The sequence below is a fragment of the Trichosurus vulpecula genome, chromosome X (genome assembly GCF_011100635.1).
Source record: "Trichosurus vulpecula isolate mTriVul1 chromosome X, mTriVul1.pri, whole genome shotgun sequence".
NCBI lineage: Eukaryota > Metazoa > Chordata > Mammalia > Diprotodontia > Phalangeridae > Trichosurus > Trichosurus vulpecula.
The window spans coordinates 2024844-2043217 of NC_050582.1; the positions used below are offsets into that span (position 1 = coordinate 2024844).

At 42.9% G+C, this 18374-nt stretch overlaps 1 protein-coding gene across 1 annotated transcript in view; it reads left to right on the forward strand.

The window, feature by feature from the left end:
• Window positions 1–15405, forward strand: part of OGT (O-linked N-acetylglucosamine (GlcNAc) transferase) — a 33363-nt gene extending 17958 nt beyond the window's left edge. Inside the window, exons 6-22 of the mRNA XM_036740275.1 lie at window positions 2115–2194; window positions 3277–3472; window positions 3890–4030; window positions 4743–4843; window positions 5057–5210; window positions 5321–5422; window positions 5537–5716; window positions 6206–6364; window positions 7712–7801; window positions 8503–8628; window positions 8971–9141; window positions 9270–9386; window positions 9539–9706; window positions 11011–11163; window positions 11944–12196; window positions 12609–12732; window positions 13239–15405. Of these exons, the coding sequence (XP_036596170.1) occupies window positions 2115–2194; window positions 3277–3472; window positions 3890–4030; window positions 4743–4843; window positions 5057–5210; window positions 5321–5422; window positions 5537–5716; window positions 6206–6364; window positions 7712–7801; window positions 8503–8628; window positions 8971–9141; window positions 9270–9386; window positions 9539–9706; window positions 11011–11163; window positions 11944–12196; window positions 12609–12732; window positions 13239–13413 (2490 nt within the window). The 3' untranslated portion in view covers window positions 13414–15405. The remainder of the gene's footprint in view (window positions 1–2114; window positions 2195–3276; window positions 3473–3889; window positions 4031–4742; window positions 4844–5056; window positions 5211–5320; window positions 5423–5536; window positions 5717–6205; window positions 6365–7711; window positions 7802–8502; window positions 8629–8970; window positions 9142–9269; window positions 9387–9538; window positions 9707–11010; window positions 11164–11943; window positions 12197–12608; window positions 12733–13238) is intronic.
• The last annotated feature ends 2969 nt before the right edge of the window (window positions 15406–18374 follow it).

Here is an 18374-nt window from a genome sequence, read left to right on the forward strand (position 1 = left end):
ACTGTCCCAAAACTTTGGAGGGACTCATCTCATTGGACAATTGTTAATTCATAGACTCTCAGTCCAAAGAGACCTCAGAAGGCACATATCCCAAGTATCTATACATAGTGGATAGGAAGTGCTTAAGAAATACATGTTTAATTGATATGTGACCAAGTCAAACAGAATCCCCTCATGCTTTTAATCTCTTGGAAGAGATTTTGTTCTGGACAAGCCGCCACGCCCCCAGGTGGCCCTTCTCACCGTTTGGCTGGTTATGATTGCTAAGAAGAGACTCAGAAATCACCCGGCCCACACTTCCCTCAGCTTGTTACCTATGAAACAGCTTTACTTTGCTTTGCTTTTACCTGTCTGTTATGTTTAACTTAGATTTGTCTCATCATTTTAGTTTCTAACTATTTTTAGATCTGACGTGTTTTTAGCCCCTGATTTCATATCATCCACAAGCTTGACAGGTGGTGCCCTTTTGATTTTGAAGTCAGTCACTTAATAAAAATATCGAGCAGAATAGGACTGTGTGTTAAAAGCTCGAAGACTCAGGTCCTCAGAGGCCTGCTATTTAGTATACCCCTTTTCTCTGTTATTTTTTTCCTTTTTTAAAAAAACTCTAAACTTAAACACCAACTAAAATGATGAGTACTTTCATATACACAAGAGAACAGAAAGAGGGTGGCACGTGGAACTCCTAATCCCTTATGTATGGCTTGTTTTTCTTTTTATCTATATTCCAAGTTTGGCATGTTGAAGTCCAAGTTGTCTTGTTTGTCCATGATCCTTTCATGGCTGGCTGTTTGGAACATTACAAAAACTTGCTTCGATCACCCTTTATATCTCTCTCTTTTTCTTCTCCCTATCTCTAGCTCCCCACTCCCAAACCCCCAAAGTGAGAGAAAAGATAAATAAAACCTTTGTAACAATTATACATAGTCAAGCAATAGCAATTCCTACATTGGCTGTACATTAAAATATGTTTCATTCTACATTTTGAGTTCCTCGCCTCTTTGTCAGGAGGTGGGCAGCGTGCTTTAGATCTTCTGTTCTCTGGAAAAGGAGCCCTACAGGTGTTCAGTGACTGAGCAGCCAGTGTTGGGGGTAGAATATTATCAGGCAGGATTTGAACTTGGGTCCTCTCCCTCTCGAACCAGATTGGAGATCAAGGGTAGACATGTGAGGCACTCTATTATAGACGTCCATCGAGGTTGATTCAAGATCCATTCCTTACTCTTTTGGTATGGTCATTGAACCATGTTTGCTCAAGTGTACAATCATTTAGCCCACATCCCTTTGTCTTGTTTGCAAGGATTGTCTGAGGGATTTATTAATTTAATATTTAATCTCTATCTGTGGCGTTCTCCTGCTATACCAGTCTAGTAATCCAGGCAAAGAAGGTGATGTCAGGTGGAACCCTTACAGACAACTCCTTTCATAATTTGTTTTTCCAGGACTCAGCTTGGCCTGTGGTTTTCCTATCTTCTCTCTGATGCCCATTGTAATTAATCCCTTTCCCCTTGTGTGATCATCCATTTTCACCCAGCGTAGCTCTAAAAGCACTTTCCTTTTCTGTCCTTAGCATCCCTTCCCAAGCCTTGGCTTTGCTACAGTTGAGCTTTTCTGATGAAGATATTCCTTTTCTTACATTTCACACTGTTTACATGATTCTTCCTCCTTCGGTGGTACCTTACCCTCTGACAAAAAAGTGAAGCAGTCTTATGGCCATAATTCTTCGCCTCTTTCTTGAGAGAGGAAGTCAGCTCCAAGATTAGCCACTTGGGATTAGCTCCATTAATTAATAGTTGCATCCTTTATCATAAGGAATGAAGTAAAGGAGGAAAAAAGTTATTTTGTTTCTTGGGACCTTGGTTTTTTCCTCGTTAAAATGAGAGCTATAGACTGTGGTTTATGTTTTCTTTTTGCTCTTAACATTTATTGAGAAGTAAAAAAAAAAATATAAGAAATGAAAGTACAATAATTTTATAAATTTTAACTTGTAATTGAAGGTGCTGTGTTTACTTGGACCCAGAAAACTTAACATCTGAGGAGTTCTTGCAAACCCAGTTTACCTAATTCTGGCAACATGAGGCAGCATGCATTATCCGAGTCTCTCTTATTTTTAGGCTGTGACACTTGACCCCAACTTTCTTGATGCGTACATCAACTTGGGAAATGTCCTAAAGGAGGCACGTATATTTGACAGGTGAGGGCACGTTTGTCACAAACAGTGATTATGAAAATATCTTACTTTCTTTGGGCTCATTTGCTAATATTTCACAAGCCATATGTAATTTTTTTTCCTTTTACCAGGGGAATTTGACAGTTATTTCATAGTGTTCATTGCTCCCTTATTGGCCCTTCTCTGTGACTCACTCTACTAATATTATTAGCTTATGTTTGCATAGTCCTTTAAGGTTACATAATGTAGGAGCCTGGAGATGCCAGAAGAGTAATAATCCCAAACGTAGGCCTCACTCATCAAAAGATGGCTGGAAGCTAGTGGTATAGACGTCAAATGGACCAGAGGGCATGGCATTAAAAAGATAGAAAAGCAGAAAAGTTAAAAAGAAAGAAGGGAAATTCTGTTTTGAAGCAATTTGGACACAGCGAATACCTTCAATCTTAATGTTAAGGAATCCAAGAGTGACGTGCTACAATGTCTTTTGTGTGGCATAATAAGTGTTCTTCCCTTTTTTAATGTTGTGCTTTCTAAGGAGCCATTCTTTAAATTTTAGATTAGTACGGAGAAGCATATTGTTCTTTCATCTAAAGAGTTAGATGGTTTTAAAGACATTTCTTCACTTGGGAGGTATTTTATACTTGGAGATGTTATTAATGAGGACTAGAATCGGGAAGATTTATTGACAGGGTTTAGTTGAGATGAAGTGAACTTTTCTTGTCTCCCCCGCCCCCAATGACTGTGCTTTGCAGTTCAATAGGCAGGATTGGCCGACTTACCTTCCAAGTTATCTCTAGTGGAGAACTTAAATGGGATTTGTGTTACTGCAACCTAGCAAGGTGAGCCCCTTGGGGAGGACATCTGCACAGATGTACTCTCCCTTTTAACTTGTACCTGTTAGTAAGGAAAGACCACGTCTCCCATATGGAGTGTGGAATGTTTTGTGCGTTAGGAGAGTGTGCATGGAAAGTACATTCCTTCTGAGGTCAAAATCTTTTTGCTCAGTATATCGTGTGTGTTATCTGGAATAAGCTTTGCTGCTTTAGAATGAAGTTAAGCATGTTTTTCATGTATCAGATGTTATAAATGTGCTTTTGTGTTTACAGAGCTGTAGCAGCCTACCTTCGAGCCCTGAGCCTGAGCCCTAATCATGCAGTGGTGCATGGCAACTTGGCGTGTGTATACTATGAACAAGGCCTCATAGACCTTGCAATAGACACCTACAGGCGTGCTATTGAGCTACAACCACATTTTCCAGATGCTTACTGCAACCTAGCCAACGCTTTGAAAGAGAAGGGCAGTGTAAGGAGGATTCTTTCTTTCTTTTTCTTTCTTCCTTCCTTCCTGCCTTCCTTCCTTTCTTTGTTTCTTAGTAATCTGGTAGGCTCAAAAAAAGCAGCATACTTTTTTTTTTTTAGTAGTAATGACTTGGAGATAAAATAGAAAGCAAAATTAAATTTGTACTTTGGTTGGGGAAAATTTGGTCAAGGCAAACATCCTCTTGGGTGGACTGGGGCATGCCCTGCATTTATTATATACCCATTCCTGTTTCCTATTTTTTCCCTGGGAAGTTTCACACGGCAAGGGCAAAGGGATGGGTGGAATGATGGCAGTGGTGGGAGAAGACCACTGGAAAAGAAACTGAGTCTGTGGCCATTTGACTCAGAAGTAGGTGAGGAGGTTTCTGGGCTTCTGAGTAATGTCGCTTTCATTTTCTAGGTTGCTGAGGCAGAGGATTGTTATAATACAGCTCTCCGTCTTTGTCCCACCCATGCAGACTCTCTAAATAACTTGGCCAACATTAAACGAGAACAGGGGAATATTGAAGAAGCAGTTCGCCTGTATCGCAAAGCACTTGAAGTATGTGGATAGTGGTGGCTTGTGGTGTATACGATAGTGGAGCTCAGCAGCTGCAGCGTAGTGTAGTAAGAGGAGTGAGCTAGCACTGATAGGTGTAGGATTATTATGGCATTTCCTTCTCTTAACAGCCCCAGGAGGTAAGTGCTATAAATGTTCTCCTTTTGAGGATTAGCATCAGAAAGGAATTTTGGGTTAGTGTCGCCTCCGACTCTTATCATTTTACGCATGAAGAACCTGAAGTAAACTTGCCAAAGGACACATAGTTGGTAAGGGTCTGAGGTCAAATTTAAATTGGGTTCTTCCTGGACTCTAGGTCCAAGGTTTGTTCACTGTGGCGCCCCCTAGCGGCCACTCCTGTGAAAGCCGATTGTTTTGAGAAGGGGTTCCATTTTTCAATGTCTCCTGGTGCTCTGCGGGGTCCTGTGTGGGAGAAGAACAAGGATATGACCCTCAAGGAGCCCATTTGAGTGGAGGGACAAGATGTACTGACAGCATTGAGTAAGATTGAAAGGAATTCATGAGGCGGTATTAAATGAGTAATTTGTGACCTGGTGGGAACAATGCAGTGGGGTGTCACTGTGGCAAAGAGTAGGTGGGCCCAGGAACTGGGAGTTCTTTGTGTGGGAGGAACGGGTGGGGAAAGACAGTGGTGGTTAGTGAAAATGGTGATATGATAAAGCCATTCTCAGACATTTGTGATGACTTTTTCTAGGTGTTCCCAGAGTTTGCTGCTGCCCATTCAAATTTAGCAAGTGTATTACAACAGCAGGGAAAACTGCAGGAAGCCCTGATGCATTATAAGGAGGCAATTAGGTAAGAATTTAGGGCCTAGAGTTCTGGTAAGAGCTGCCGAGAGCACGGGAAGCGTTTCCATCTGCAGACTGACTGTGTATGTGGGTTTGGGACAGCACGAAATGCTCCGGTGGCTTCCAGTGGGAGGCCAGAGGAAATGAATGTTTTAAGAGAGAAAAGGTTTTTCAGTTCTTCTTTAAAAAGAAAAAGGATGATTTTGATTCTCTGCCTCAGGATCAGTCCTACCTTTGCCGATGCTTATTCCAACATGGGAAATACTCTGAAGGAGATGCAGGATGTCCAGGGGGCTTTGCAGTGTTATACCCGGGCCATCCAGATTAACCCAGCTTTTGCTGATGCGCACAGCAATCTGGCCTCCATTCACAAGGTAACGCTTGGGATAGTCGCTCTCATGCTTTCTCTTTGTCTCTGTCTTTTTCTCTCTCTTCCTTCCTTCATTTTTTAGAGCTTTCATATTTTTTTCCCTTCCATTCATAGGATTCAGGTAACATTCCAGAAGCAATTGCTTCTTACCGAACTGCTCTGAAACTAAAGCCCGACTTTCCCGATGCTTACTGTAACTTGGCCCATTGTCTACAGGTAAGGCTGAGTTTGAACATGCCTAGCGTGATGAGTCACCTCTCAAGAAGACACATCCAAAGTTCAATCCTATGTTTAAGGTTATTGAGTTCCCTTTTTTTTTAACTTCTTTAGATTGTCTGTGACTGGACCGACTATGATGAACGGATGAAGAAATTAGTCAGTATTGTAGCTGACCAGCTGGAGAAGAATAGGCTACCGTCCGTGCATCCTCACCACAGCATGCTCTACCCTCTTTCTCATGGCTTTAGGAAGGCTATTGCTGAGAGACATGGGAACCTGTGCTTGGACAAGGTGGGGCCTTTGGAATGTGGCTTTGCTTAGATCTCAACTTGGCTCGTTCCTGTTTGCTGCACCTATTTTTTATGGTGGTAGACCACTTTGGGCACATTAGCACTGCTTGCTAGGATGCCTAAATGGTTTTGTTGAGTAGTTAGTTGAAAGGGTTGGGGCAGAGAGGGAAAAAAAACCCCTTTATGCTCAAATCTGTCCTTCCCTGCCCCCCCCCCATCCCCAGGAGTGTGGGTATCCTTTCATAGTAGTTTCAGCCCCCTCCCTCCCCCCCCCCAATTGTTCCATTGCCTCCAGGGACAGATTAGAGCATGAGACACATTGCACAGATTTAGGGTTGCAGGGGTACACTGAACTGGCTTTATAAATAAAATATGAAGTATTTGGAAAAAAGTTTCCCAGCAGGTAAGACTTGGTATTAAATTGTTACCTTTGTATATGAAGTGAGGAATCTTTAGGCTTTGACCAATGTGTATTGGATTCCTTTGCTAGATTAATGTCCTTCACAAGCCACCGTATGAACACCCAAAAGACTTGAAAGTCAGTGAAGGTCGACTTCGTGTAGGATATGTGAGTTCTGACTTTGGAAACCATCCAACTTCCCATCTCATGCAGTCGATTCCAGGGATGCATAACTCGGATAAATTTGAGGTAAGCATTGTGCCCATCTGTTAGGCATCGGGCATTAAGCGCTTGTTCTGTGCCAGCCACAGAAGGGTAATTCCTGACAGTGAGTTTTGTCAGAGATCTAAACCAGGATCCATTGATAGAGGTGAGGCAGCATGGATTTGCAGTCAATGACCTGGGTTTGAATGACGCTGTGTGACTTGAAACAAGGCGCTTGAACCCTGGTCCCAGCTTTTTCCTTTTCAGAGGGAGACTTAGTAATCTAAAAACATGGACCTGGGAACACTTTGGTAACTCTAGGGCAGCATCACAGATGCCAGGAGTGGAAATGTGCCTTGCGGAGTGAGGATTTTCAGTTTGCTAAAGATAACTGAGTAATTTGTGTCTCCTTTCTGCCCCTTGGTTCCTTATTCCTTTGCTCACAGGACTTGTGGGGAAAAAGGAGGAGAGAGTGGTAACTAGCAGACATTGGGAAATGTTTTGGTTTCTAACGTCTTGCTGAGGGCAGCAGTATTCTCTCTGATTGGCATTTACTGTATACTCCTATAATTGAATTGGGAAACACCATGTGGAAGTGAACAGTCACTTGGATGAAGGCACAGTTGGCTTTCGTTGGATGGCAGAGTCAGGATCCAAAAAGATTTTGACAAGTTAGAACTTAGAGGTGATAGAGTTGAATCTGAGGTGAGATTTGTTCAGGGTAAAGTGTCATGTAGCAGAGTTTTTGAGCCGAAGTATAAGAGGGAGAAAGAAGGCTGGCCTTGTGGCCAGACAGCAGGTTTTCCAAGAGATCTGGGGATCTTAGTGGAGTGTAAGCAGTCAGGCACTTACTTAGCATTTAAACGGTGTAAGCATTGGGGATACAGAAAGAAGCAGAAGACACTCCTTGCCCTCAAGGGGCTCACAATCTAATGAAGGAGACAACATGCAAACATATAAGAAGCAAGCTATAGACTGGAGAAACAGGAAGGAACTAACAGAGGGAAGATACTGGAATGAACAGGGATGGGGAAGGGCTTCCTATAGAAAGGGGGATTTGAGCTGGGATGTAAAAGAGGCCAGGGACGTTGGTCAGAGCAGAGGAGGGAAGAGCCAGGCCGGGGGAAGGTAATGAGATATAATTTGGCCTCAGAAACTTACTAAGTGACCCTGGGCAAGTCATTTATGTTTGCCCCAGTTTCCTCTTCTGTCAAATGAGCCGGAGAAGGAAATGACAAACCACTCCAGTATCTTTGCCAAGAAAACCCCCAATGGGGTCATGAAGAGTCGGACATGACTGAAATGATTGAACAAAAATGTGTTTGAGCAACGTGAGTCTAAGTTGTGCCTGCTTTTTTAGGGCACTGCCAACACACTGTGCTTGATTTCCAGGTGTTCTGTTATGCCCTTAGCCCAGATGACGGCACAAACTTCCGTGTGAAGGTGATGGCGGAAGCAAACCATTTCATTGACCTTTCTCAGGTGAGCTTCTCCAGTAGTCGTAGACAAGGTTTCAGTGCGATTAGTAGGTAATTTGTCTGTGTATGGTGTTAAATAGCAATAAAAAGTAAGAATTAGCTTTTCATCTGTGAGTTTTTTGCTCACCTTAATTCTCAATAACTAGGGAGGCAAGATTGGTTTTATTTGTATTGGAGCAGCTATTTACCCATATCTAGAGAATTAAAAAAAGCCCTAATAGCAGTGGAGTAGAATGGTGCCTTGGGGGAGTGGTGAGTGAAACACCCAAGAACCCACATCCGTTGTGATTTGGACTTTTCTCCTGGCCTCCCTTATCTCCTGCCCTGTTTTTAGTTTTTCTCTTGCTACCAACCACAAAGTGTGGTTGGGACAAGTGTATGGTAGGTTAAGGACTGAGTTGCTGAGGATAAAGATTTGTTTTTCCTCTTTGCTGGAATCTGTTGTTCACGCTGGCATATATAGGAGTTGATGAGGTTGTGAGGATTGGGCTATCTGGCCCCTAGGGACCCTTCCCATTCCAGATTTGGGGCACTGTGAAATCATAGCAGAAGGGCTTGCTATTCAGGTTCATGGGAATTTTTCCCAGTGATTTCTTGGCTAGTGGTTCTCCAGTGTTAACAAACCTTCATGAGAAGCTTTGAATTCTTTGCATTTTATACTTTGAATGTAAGACAATATTCTCTACTTGCTTTATCACTCCTTAGATTCCGTGTAATGGGAAAGCAGCAGATAGAATTCATCAGGATGGGATCCACATCCTTGTGAATATGAATGGCTACACCAAGGGTGCACGCAATGAACTCTTTGCTCTGAGGCCAGCCCCTATTCAGGTAGCGTTCAGTGTTGATCATCGACCAGAAAATGTTCCGGTTCTGTGAAGATGATGTCAGAACACTAGCTCTCTGGCACCTGCTTTTCCAGACCAATTAGATGAGTGGATTATTTTGGCTAAAAGGCCCAGATCTCGGTGTGCAGGGACCATGAACTTAGTTGAAGAACAAAGACTACTCTGGCCTTTGTGTTCTCCATGGGAGTGGGCAGGAGGAGCCTTCAGAGTTAATGTTTTTAGTCTCTGTCTTCTTGCTGAAGAAGTGAATTCTTGGTTTATTATTGGTCCTTTTTCAGAATCTTGTTTTTAATGCGTAATCGTTTGATTGGATTTTTTTTTGTAGGCAATGTGGCTGGGATACCCTGGGACTAGTGGTGCACTTTTCATGGATTATATTATCACAGATCAGGAAACTTCTCCAGCTGAGGTTGCTGAGCAGTACTCGGAGAAATTGGCTTATATGCCCAACACTTTCTTTATTGGTGATCACGCCAACATGTTTCCTCACCTGAAGGTTTGTAGAGAACACAAGGGTTTGGGAAATAGCAAGCAGCTCTGCTCTTCTGCTTCGGTTTGGGTAAAAGTGAAAGAAATGCTTGTGCATCTACTTTCATGAGATCTCCTTTTTCCCCTCTCCACTAGAAAAAAGCAGTCATTGATTTCAAATCCAACGGACACATTTATGACAACCGGATTGTCCTGAACGGCATTGACCTCAAGGCATTTCTCGATAGTCTGCCTGATGTCAAAATTGTTAAGGTGAGAGAGTCTGCTTCCTAAAAGTGGTGTTGGCTGCATGTGGGGTCTCTTCCTCAATCTGGGCTATTAATTTTTCCGTTCTGAGGAAAGTGCTCTGTGCATCTATAGAGCTGTATCATTGATGAGCTCCTCCCCACTGTCATTATCATTAGATGAAGTGCCCTGATGGAGGAGACAACGCAGACTGCAATGCCGCTCTCAGTATGCCAGTTATTCCCATGAACACGATTGCAGAAGCTGTGATTGAAATGATTAACAGAGGACAGATTCAGATAACAATCAATGGATTCAATATTAGCAACGGACTAGCAACCACTCAGGTGAGGCCTGGCGGGCTCCCGCTGTCAGTGTTTCTTGTAAATTCACCCCAAAATCCTGCCTTCTACTTGGAGCATACGTGTAGAAGTGTTGACTACTCAGAAGATTGCCACAAAAGTGGCGTTTGAGTGTCCATAATGTAACGTGAAGACCCCAAGCGTGAATGTGAGAGTTGCGTAGCACTGTTGTACAGGGTAGGTTAGGAGAATGGGTGATCTAGAGCAGAGGTGGGAAACATGCAGCAACTTGGCAGCAAACACCCCAGACCCCCCATTAAGGGAAGAGGAAGGACTTGAACTGGATCTCAGAAGAGAAATTGAATTTAGGTAAAGAAACTTCAAGATGGGCAAAACAAAGGCACATGGAGTTTGGGGTATGGACACGGTGGTCTGTCTTGGAGAATGAGTCAGACAGATTGGCTGGGCTGGAACAGGAATGTACTTTTGGGGGAATAATGAGGTTTGAAGTTGGTTAGGGGAGGCGAGACCTTAAAAGCTTTAGGCAGTAAGCAGTGGCCAAGTTGGGGGGTGGTGCTTGATTTTCACTTCTTTTTTATGGTATTCCTTGTAGCGATGATGACCTAGGTACCACTTAAGCCTTAGCTCTTGGGAGGATTCCAGTAATTGGCTTCTCTCTCCCTTCTTCCCGTGCTGCTCACTTGGGTAATTTTGGTCATTGGCTGGTTCTTCCACTGTGGAATCAGTTGGAAGATACCCCTGGGTCTCTATTGCTCATTGGACTAGGCCTCTCTGGCATTCACTTCTCTTAGGTCCCTCGCCTCCCCATTGGCATTCTCCTGTGTAACTGCTATGCCGCTTATCTTTGGACAGTGTCAGAGATTTCTTCTTTAAGGCAAAAGACCCTAAATGAACTAAAACAACAAAGGATGCAAGAACTTTGCCTTTTATTCCATGAAATCTTTGTTGTTTCTTGCCCACAGCCATGGCGAGAAGTAACTTGATGCTTGTTTGGTTTGAACTAGTTTGTTCCATTCAGTGACTCCCCACAGTGATACCAATGGAGTTGGCTGTTCATCTCCTGATTAGATTGGGGATAGGGGGTGCTTAGGGCCTGGGCCTAGGGCTTCCTCGGTATAGGGAGTGTTACCTAGTCAGTTGCCCAGGGTCATATAGCTGGGATGGGTCAGAAGCAGCACTCGAATCCAGGCCTTCTCAGTGCCCAGTCTAGCTACTTTTCTTTCTGGGTGATGACCAGGTCACAGCCTTGGAATCTTGTACTGTTTTTGAAAGTTTAATTACTTTGTGAAATGGAAGCTTTGGTGGGTGAGAGTTTGTTTTCATTGCAGATAAACAACAAGGCTGCAACAGGAGAGGAGGTCCCCAGGACCATCATCGTTACCACTCGCTCTCAGTATGGGTTACCAGAGGATGCCATTGTGTACTGTAACTTCAACCAGCTGTATAAAATTGATCCCTCCACCTTGCAGATGTGGGCAAATGTGAGTATGTGCAGCTGCTTTGTTCTGTTGCCTTGGCCAGACCATCAGACCTGGCCTTCCCTGCTGCAGGTAGCTGAGCTTTGTCCCAAGACTAACAGTTGAGTTGTTAATACTGTTTTTTGCTTTGACCAGGCAATCTAGACTCTCTCAAATGATTTTTAGGATTATCATGGTTATGTGTTTTGAGTATGAGAGTGGGAGGTAGATTGCAAAGAGTAGAATCTCATCAAATGAAGCCTTCATAGGCTTTGGTTGGTTTGTTTCTGGAGTTTCCTAGTGCACAATTTGAAGTTTGATATGGGAAATCCGTGCTTCTTTGGGGAAAGCTGCTATTAACACTGCCAACCTCCATCCCGCTTTAACGTCCTCTGGCAAAAATCCCTCAAACTGCTTATGAAAGAGCTAAGAGTGAGGCTAGAGTTTTGTTTCATTAGGTGGGAGGAGGAGAGACTGAGCCAGTGACCTGCCATTTAGATGAGAATAGGCTCTCATCCCTTCAGGAGCTGCTTTTGGGGGCAAGAGAAGAAGGGAGCCCAAATGAAGGACCTTCTCCAGGCCTAGAAAGAAATTGGTGCATTGTGTTTATTGATGTGGAATTTTTTTCACTGAAATGGGCAGAAGCCTAATTTGCCACTGTTTGAAATGGGAAATTGGCTGCTTTTTCTTTGCCCAATAGCTTTTCTTTATAACTTGTTAGGAGCGAGTGAAGATAGCAGAAAACAGTGCTTCTTGGGGATGAAGCAATAAGACAAAGGCTACTTTTATTCTCCTGGTTTGCAGATTCTGAAGCGGGTTCCCAATAGTGTGCTGTGGTTGTTGCGTTTCCCAGCTGTAGGAGAGCCCAATATTCAGCAGTATGCGCAGAACATGGGCCTCCCCCAGAATCGGATCATCTTTTCTCCAGTTGCTCCCAAGGAGGAGCATGTGAGGCGAGGTCAGCTAGCTGACGTCTGCCTCGATACACCACTCTGTAATGGGCACACCACTGGCATGGACGTGCTGTGGGCAGGGACCCCCATGGTGACTATGCCAGGTAAGCCTCCCCCTCTGCTTGGCTTGGTTTGGGGGATGAGCTTTTGAATATACAGGGTGTTCCTAAAGTCTGGACACATAGGCAAAAATGCATATTTTCAAGAAATGAAATGAATGAAGTTTTCAACCGCATTTTATTTAATTGGAATATTAACAAAGAACATCTTCAATATGATTTCCATCATTTGTGATGCAAAGGTTGACACGCTTTGCAAGATTCACGTGAACCCGATGCAATAATTCCATGTTGCTGTCAAGTTTCCTGTGTCCAGACTTTAGGGACACCCTGTATTTTATTGAGATGGTCCGCTGTCTCTGTTCATCTCCTTCTCAAAGATGATGCATCTTCCAAGTCCTTCTTCTGTAGGAGATTTTCCTTAAGAAGTATTAAAGTGTTGCCCTGCCCGTTACAGGAGAGACTCTCGCCTCTCGAGTTGCTGCCTCCCAGCTCACGTGCCTTGGTTGCCTTGAGCTTATTGCAAAAAGTAGGCAAGAGTATGAAGACATTGCTGTGAAACTGGGCACGGATCTAGAATAGTAAGTAACTTTTTTTCCATGGCTAAGGTAACTTGTAAACTGGAGGGAATAAAGAATTTAGAGACTATTGCAAAGGTTCGGGATTACTCTAACCCATTTAACATGTCTCCAAAAAAAATGAAAGAAACGGACATTAGTTTTGTTTTTAGTCTGATGACGTGTCCTGCTGCTATCCTACAAATTCTAATCGACAGAGGGCTTTTTCTTCCTCCCTCGAGTTTAAAAGATAATAGTTGGGTGAGATAGAGAAAGAACATGGACTCTTGGCTGTACAGTTTTTTGGGGGAAGGAGCAAAGTAAATAACTTGTGGTTGGGGATGAGCAGGCTTGTAAGCTTTATCCCTGACTCTTCAGCAATGAGAAAGAAACAGGTGCTCAGTATTTGATTTAAAAAATGTACCCTAGTTAAAATACCCAACTGGTTTTTCTCTGTTTGATTTGATTGTGTCTTGTTCTCCATCTCTGTTTTTCTCTCCTGTATCTATTTTTTTCGACTTTTCTCCCAGCCTGAAGAAAATCCGTGGCAAAGTCTGGAAGCAGAGAATATCCAGCCCTCTTTTCAACACCAAACAGTACACAATGGAACTGGAACGCCTTTACCTTCAAATGTGGGATCACTATGCAGCTGGAAACAAACCAGACCACATGATTAAGCCGGTTGAGGCCACAGAGTCGGCATAAAAGATTCTGTATACATAGGAGAATTATCCCAAGACATGAGCCTCTCGAGCCTCTGTTGCAAAGGGAAAGGGAACTAGAAACCCCTACATTTCTCCATATCTGCGCAATACCATGTGCCGTACACAGTGGGAATAAAGTAGCACAGCAAGACCTCTTCCCGCACAGTAGGGAGAGACACAAGGAATCTGCACAGACTTCAGCAGTGCACACAGGTGTTGTGTAGGTATGGAAGACGTGATTGAATGGGATGCTTGGTAGGGGAGAGAGAGATTGCCCAGCCACTTGCAATTCTATGGATTGATTGAATCTTCTATGAATTATTTGTTCTTTATGATATTGGGGATTGAAACTTTTAAAAATGTTTAATTTCAGGTATTCCCATTGGCGTGTGTGGTTCTCTTCCCAGGATTTGGTTTCCAGCTAAAATGTTCCTTACTCCATTAGTGACGTTTCAGCTTTTGAGCCACAGATTGCCAGGGCATCTTTGCTGGTGTAGGCTTTTTATAGGTTTTATAAACCGCTCGAGTCTATGTCAGCCTTGTAATGTCTGACCTGTTGGTTGGGGCTGTTTGTGCTGTTGGTTTTGATGATGACTTTTTGTTCTGTATTTCTGTTTGTCCTCCCAGTCTTCCTCGAGTTCTTGGTTTTTATTTAAACAAACAACCCCACCCCACCCAGACTTGCCTAATTGGCTTCTTTGGTAGGAAAACCAGACTTAGGATTTCACACGAATATTTCCAAAGCATTCATTTTAAACATGCTGGTGCCAAATGCCATTTTTTCAGAAGTGATTATTAATTATGTAAAGGCACAGTCAGGGTACTGTTGCAGAGAATAAATCATTTTTATTTTCTAAGTCCCATCCCCCTCCCCCCACCCCCACCCCCCCCACCCCCAGCGTTTATTGTTGTCAGAAACTGATAGTGTGTGCAACTTTTTGGCTCCATTTTGATGGTTTGGATTTTTCTTGAAATTTTCCTTGTTCTTCCTTATTTCTTTTAGCAGAAATGAAAGCCCAGGTAAGTATTCAGTCATTTCATTCAGTAAGTCATGATTGCCTCCAACACATTGAATCAGTTTCATTCAGAAATAGTGTGTCGTTTGAGGAGCTCTGCAGGCCGTTCAAAGGCATTGCATCCGACAGTCTTTCCATCTGGACCTTCAAGTATGTGATGTACAGCTTTGGCCTCAACAGTGGCTTGACTGCATTGCTACTTGAATTATGAATCAGACCTCAGCCCTGCTGGTGCTGGAGCGTCTTCTGTGAAACCACAGGAATAGAAGTATTCCAGAATTTCAACAAAGGGCTTTAAGTTTCAAACAAGCCGACATATGAGTGTGTATCATGTCTAGCTGTTCTGTTTTTTTTTGCTACTTGGTAAGAAGTATTTGTCTGCTAGTGGTGCTGCTTCTAGGTGACCGTTTGTGGCCAAGGCCCTGGCTGATGCAAATTCTTGATAAGTTACTGTCACGCTTTGGCCTTCTGACAAAAGCTTCCTTACCATTGATCAAAGTCTGAGCAGAATTCCTTAGGTATGAACCGCTCCTTTCAGCAGTTTGGGAACTCCTTAATTTATTTTTCACCTTTTCCAGCCAGGAAAGGATGTCAGCATTTCCATGAATGATGTTTTCAGTTCACAGATGGATTAGAATCAAAACTGTACCTTTCTGATGCTCTCAAGGCTGTGAGCTCCAGCCTTTTCACATAGCACATCACTCCTGCATTGGAGGAATTTTTTTCCTGGTGTGGAAAGTATCTGCTGTGGTTGAAGCTTTGCTTAATGTAACAAACAGGTTTTTGTTTCCAGGTAACATGTCTGACGAAGACTTAACTCTGAATAGAACCATAGGTATTACTGGAAACTGATTGTCTTTTCTATTGTATTATGCTTTATCAAAAACAGTAAAATATTTAAATTGTGCTACAGAAATACAAATAATGTCTTGCAGTCATTAAACAATAAACAGAAACATTTTCCTCTCAAGTTAAAAGTGAATGTCCTGTGTTGCGTGTTTTAGAGTATGGTAGGTTAGTCTGGAGCGCAGCAGCAAGGGGCAGCGGTGTGGGCTTTCTTGACTCTATGGCAGAGTTGTTGGGTTGTTTTTTTGTTTTTTTTTTTTTTTAAAGTATGACTTAACTATCCTGTCTCCTGCTCTGGCTGAGCCAGTCAACTTGATTCTATGCTTCAGAATCTCATTTACCTCCAATCCAGCTGTCGTGATGATGGTGGTGGTGATGATAGCAGCTAATGTTTACATAGCACTTGGAGGTTTGCAAAGCACTTTACCAATATTTTTATTTGACTCACAAGAGCCCTGTGTGCTTGGTGCTGTTAGCCCAATTTTACTGATTGACAAGGAAATGCATTTCCGAGGTGAAGTGGCATGTCCAGGGTCACACTGAGGCTAGATTTGAATTCAGCTCCTCACTACTGCAAGGCCAATGTTCTCCCCACTGTGCTACTTGCTTTTAGTTTGGAGAAGTGGAGCTTTTTTTTTTTTTAATCATTACCTTGTGCTTAGGTCACTTATACTCAAAGATAATTTTTCCTCCTTGCTTATTTTGTAGGCCATAGCCTAGTTCCGTTTTTTCGCTAAAGACTGAGGAAAGCTACTTGTAACTACAAGTTTCAGCTCAGTCAATAAATTTTTATTAAGCACCAGCCAGGCACTGTGCTAAAACGAAAACAGACAGTCCCTGCTCTCAAGGAGTTCCAATCTAAGGGAGGGGGAGGGGAGACAACATGTAAAAGGAAGCTTAAAAAGTGTGTGTGTTGGAGGGTGAGGAATGATGAAGTCCAAAAGCCATGTAGCTGCTGGTAAATTGGGAGCTTAACTCTTTAATGCTGTAGACCACTCCCACCTTGCTTATCTGGAATGTAGGGTTAGGGTGACTTTTCTACTCCCCCCCCCCCCCCCCCCCCGCAAAAACTTAGTGCCGATTATAGAAATTATAATCTGTATTTCCCGGCTTTAGCATACACAATTTTAGAGTTGGAGTGGCCAAAGAAATGATCTACCTTGTAATCCATTGGTGTATGGTACTGTAGTGTTTTTAGGGTTACCTGAATACATATGTAGTAAGTGGCTATTGTGTGGTCCACATATGTCCCTTCTCATTTGCTCAGGGTTGGTGGGGGTTTCATTGAATGGGGACTAGCTACAGCTGCTATTTGCTGGTACAACTCATATCTTGGGGGGGTAATGAAGGGGAGGCTGGAAAAAGACTAAACAGTCAACAAACATTGTGTCTACTATGCCCATGGTTTGGGCAGCTGGGTGGCACAGTGTATAGGGCGCTGGGCCTGAAGTCAGGAAGACTCCTCTTCCTGAGTTAAAATCTGGCCTCAGACACTTACTAGCAGTGTAATCCTGGGCAAATCACATCACCCTCTTTGCCTCAGTTTCTTCATCTGTAAAATGAGCTGGAGAAAGAAATGCCCAAAAAAGCTCCAAATGGGCCCACTAAGAGTCAGATGCCTTGAACTGCAAAACACACAAAGCCCTGTGACAGAAGACACTCTCTGCCCTCAAGGAACTCAAAATCTAATGAGTAGCCTCTGAGGATGTCCATGATGACATTAACTCTTAAAAACATTTACTAATTGAGAAAGAAAAAATGGGAGTAATTGAAACGTATCACTTCACACCTGGGAGTAGGCTTAGTGAAAGAAACACTAGGGCTACTTCTGATCAGACCAGAGGCCTTAACTTCCAGGTCCTTAGTGACCAGTTTGCACTGAGTGTCCCTCACTGTACAAAACTACTTCTTTGTTCTCTTTGGGCTACTCAGCACATTGCCACCCTTGGGAGGGAGTTATGTGTTATCCTATTAGTAAAAATAAATTAGCAGATATGTTTTTATATATCTTTGTAGCAAACAGCTGCAAAGCCTGTCTTTGGAATTCTTCATCTCTTAGGCAGTAGAGGGGAGTAAAGGCAGTAACCTGTTTTTGTAGCATCTGCAAAGTCTGCTCTTCTTAGTTCCTATCAGCTTCTTTATTGCTCTCGTGCCCCATGGCTTCTATCTCTAGCTGCTTCTCACTTCTAAATTCATTTATTTTCATCTGATCCTCTGGCTGCTAATGCCTATTCCTGAGCAGCAGTCTGTTCAAGCAATCCAAGCGACCTCAGCTTGGAAATAAGAAAAAAGACCAAAAGCACAATTACAGCCAGTGGCAGAGTCAATGTACCAGGTTTCCCATAGATCACGAATTGTGATTTATACTTTGTCTGGTCTGTCAAATCCTTGAAGTCACATTGAAATGAGCTGAAGTGTGCCTGGTGGCCACGTTCATCTCTAGTCAAGCCTTTTACTCCTGTGTGTGAGAGGCGCCTGTCTCAGTGGTTTGAGTTTGGTTTCTTAAGTTTACTTGATCAGCGTTTCACACCCAAATGCTTTTTTCTGCCTTTCAGCAACCCAAATGTTTACAGAACAAAGTAGCACCTTAATAAATAAAAGTTTTTTGCCCTGCCGCTGCTTCCTTCAAGGATCTAATTACCATCCTAACTGGATGGCATCGGAGGAAGCAGTCTATGAAGGTAGAGCTAAAGGAGTTCACTACCTGAGATATTAAATGGAATTTTATATTGGTAACCACAAGCAGATGGTATAATCTAAAAATAAGGCCTTTTTTCTTCTTTTTTTTTGGTAAGCAGAGATCACAGCAGCAGTGCTAGCGGAAAAGAGACTCGTTCGAAGCACCCACACAAATACCTGTAGAGTTTCTAAAGCATTTTACTTAATTCTTTTGAGTTTGGAAACACTGAAGTCAAAAATCAATCTGCCTGGCCTATTTCCTCATCTGTAAAATGTAGGAATTGTCCTCCCAGCGCTAAAGCTAGAATTTCTACGGCATGCTGGATAGTCCCTTATAACGGAGAAAGTGACAAACTACAAGGAGGGTTATTTGAAATCTTAATGCTTCCCATAAACTATTGGCCGAGGTAATACTGAAACT